Raw genomic sequence first — 2,500 nt, forward strand, 5'->3', positions numbered from 1 at the left:
TTTCAGGTCATGTTAGTCAAAAGACTTAAGCTGTAGGCAACTGGACCTCTTGTTTTGGAGTTCGAGGACATTTTCCAGGCTAATAATTCAAATTCTGAGATGGAAATCAGAAGGTATCTCTGGACAGGAGGTTTCCCACATCGGAACTAACTAATACGTCTCTAAAGAAGTCACTATAGAAGTGTCTCAGTGTCTTCAAGCTCCTAAAAGAAGTCCAGTTGTCAACCAATATTTTTTAAAATATATAACGTGTATTTTCAGGGCTTTTTGCCTTAATTTGATACGACAGTTGGAGATGGTGACAGGAAGCAAGTGGGAGAGAGAGATGGGGGAGGGTCTGCAAATGACTCGGGTCAAACCCGGGTCGCCGGCGTAGTAACCCAGTGCCCTAGTGTTAGGCCACGGCAGGGCCCCAATACATTTTGTTTGGACGTATGTTGTTCATTTCTCTCCCCAGACGTACTTACTTGCTTACTGTAGGTGTCTTTGTGTTTCTCAGGCGAGACCTTCTCGGAGAACTGGAGCCACACGGAGCGCTGCACGCCCTGCACGCGCTGCGTGGGCAAGATGCGCATGGAGACGCCCTGCACGGACACCAACGACGCCACCTGCGTCTGCGACTACGGCTACTACGCCGACCAGCTGGGCGTGTGTCAGCCCTGCACCGTGTGCCCCGTGGGCTCGGGCGTGCTGATGCGCTGCGACCCCCTCCAGGACACGGTGTGCGAGCTGTGCCTGGAGGACGGCTTCTCGGACCACGACAGCGCCCTGGACCCCTGCATGCCCTGCGACGTCTGCGAGGAGAACGAGATCGCCGTCCAGCAGTGCACCTCCAACACCAACGCCATCTGTGTGGGTGAGTACAGTAAGAATCAGGAGCGTTTACGAATGGATGGACAGACTAAGAGAGAAGGGGGTAAACCAAGAGCGAGGGATAGAGGGAGGAAATGACGGTGAGAGGTAAGGATGGAAAAAGAGACACTGTGGATGGTGAAAGATGGAAAAGGAATGTCGGTATAGCACAGCAGTGGCAAACAGAACAGATTTTTTTCCATTTGTAGATCTGATCATGACATCAGTTTTCCACAAGTACAAGGGACAATTGATAAACTCCTATACTTGGAGCACCAAACTGCCTCGTTAAATTATACAATAGACACACATGAGCACGCATGCAAAGACAGACAGACAGACAGACAGGCTGACTGACAGATAGACAGACAGAGCGAGCGAGCGAGTGTCTGTGTGTGTCTCTGTGTGTAAGTGTCTATGTGGTGGTTAACAAGCCCAGTGCAGTGCCAAGCCAAGACTGTACACACAATGTGCTGGAGCGCTATGACCAGCTGCCTCAATAACCCCGGCAGCAGCAGCACAGTGCAAAGATGTTTCTGGGCACTTGTCATAGGTCAGCTCTCAGGCTAGGGGTGAAAGGTCACCTGATGCCTGTTAGCTTTAGCTTTATGTCAGTCAGCCCACACATTGGACTCGGCCTCAACTGTTCCCCCCTTTATATGGATCGGTCATCCATTGGTCATTACAAAAAACGCTTATCGTCTCAATACATCCAGTATTCACCCCCCCCCCCCCATCTATCTATCCAACTTCCTTGCTCTTTCTCAAAACACACACACACACATGCGTGCGCACGCACACACACACACACGCACATACTCACACACACACACACACACACACACACACACACACACACACACACACACACACACACACACACACACACACACACACACACACACACACACACACACACACACACACACACACACTCAATAGCTCCAGTATGTCCGTCTCTGCACCCTCAAGGCAAACCCATGTTAGCGGATTGGCATACCGTTCCGACTAAGCTGAATTCGTAACGAATGTGGACCGCCATTATTGGGCCTCTGAACCCGCAGCATTGTTTATGCGGAAGGGTGGAAGGTTGAGGGATAGACTTGGAGGTGAAGAGGGCAAGAGAAAGATGCGATGCCGTGATTTTTCAGGAAATGTATTGAATAGGGCAAAAGAGCGAGAGATTGAATAAGAAATAGATGACGACATGGGGGCATATTGAGGGAAATGTATTGAAGTGGGTGAATGCCATGCTTTCAGACATAAAGGAAGCTTTGTTTCTGCCATTGGAATGTTGAACCTTCAGCCCTTGACTTGGGAGAGCTCAATGTGGGCCATGCTTGGATATTTTAGGGCACTGGGGATCGTGTCCAAAAAATTCTGTCTATGTTATGTGTGAATGACAGCGTCTGCAGTGCCTCTTGCAAATGTAGATCTGTCTCGAGATGATGCTGATACAGGAAGTGGGTGTGTGAGTGCAGAGTGTGTGTGTGTGTGTGTGTATGTGTACAGTGTCTGTGTGTGTGTGTGTGTGTGTGTGTGCGTGCGTGTGTGCGTGTGTCTGTGTGTGTGTACTGCACATTAGCCCACTCCCTCCACTGGTTCCACATTAGTATGTTGCAGTGATTTAGCCTATCCTGTCCTGTGT

At 49.8% G+C, this 2,500-nt stretch overlaps 1 protein-coding gene across 1 annotated transcript in view; it reads left to right on the forward strand.

Moving 5' to 3' along the window:
• Nucleotides 1-2,500, forward strand: part of ngfrb (nerve growth factor receptor b) — a 44,899-nt gene that overhangs the window by 19,024 nt on the left and 23,375 nt on the right. Inside the window, exon 3 of the mRNA XM_063190490.1 lies at nucleotides 500-856. Within this exon, the coding sequence (XP_063046560.1) occupies nucleotides 500-856 (357 nt within the window). The remainder of the gene's footprint in view (nucleotides 1-499; nucleotides 857-2,500) is intronic.

This window comes from Engraulis encrasicolus, chromosome 2 (assembly GCF_034702125.1).
Source record: "Engraulis encrasicolus isolate BLACKSEA-1 chromosome 2, IST_EnEncr_1.0, whole genome shotgun sequence".
Taxonomy (NCBI): domain Eukaryota; kingdom Metazoa; phylum Chordata; class Actinopteri; order Clupeiformes; family Engraulidae; genus Engraulis; species Engraulis encrasicolus.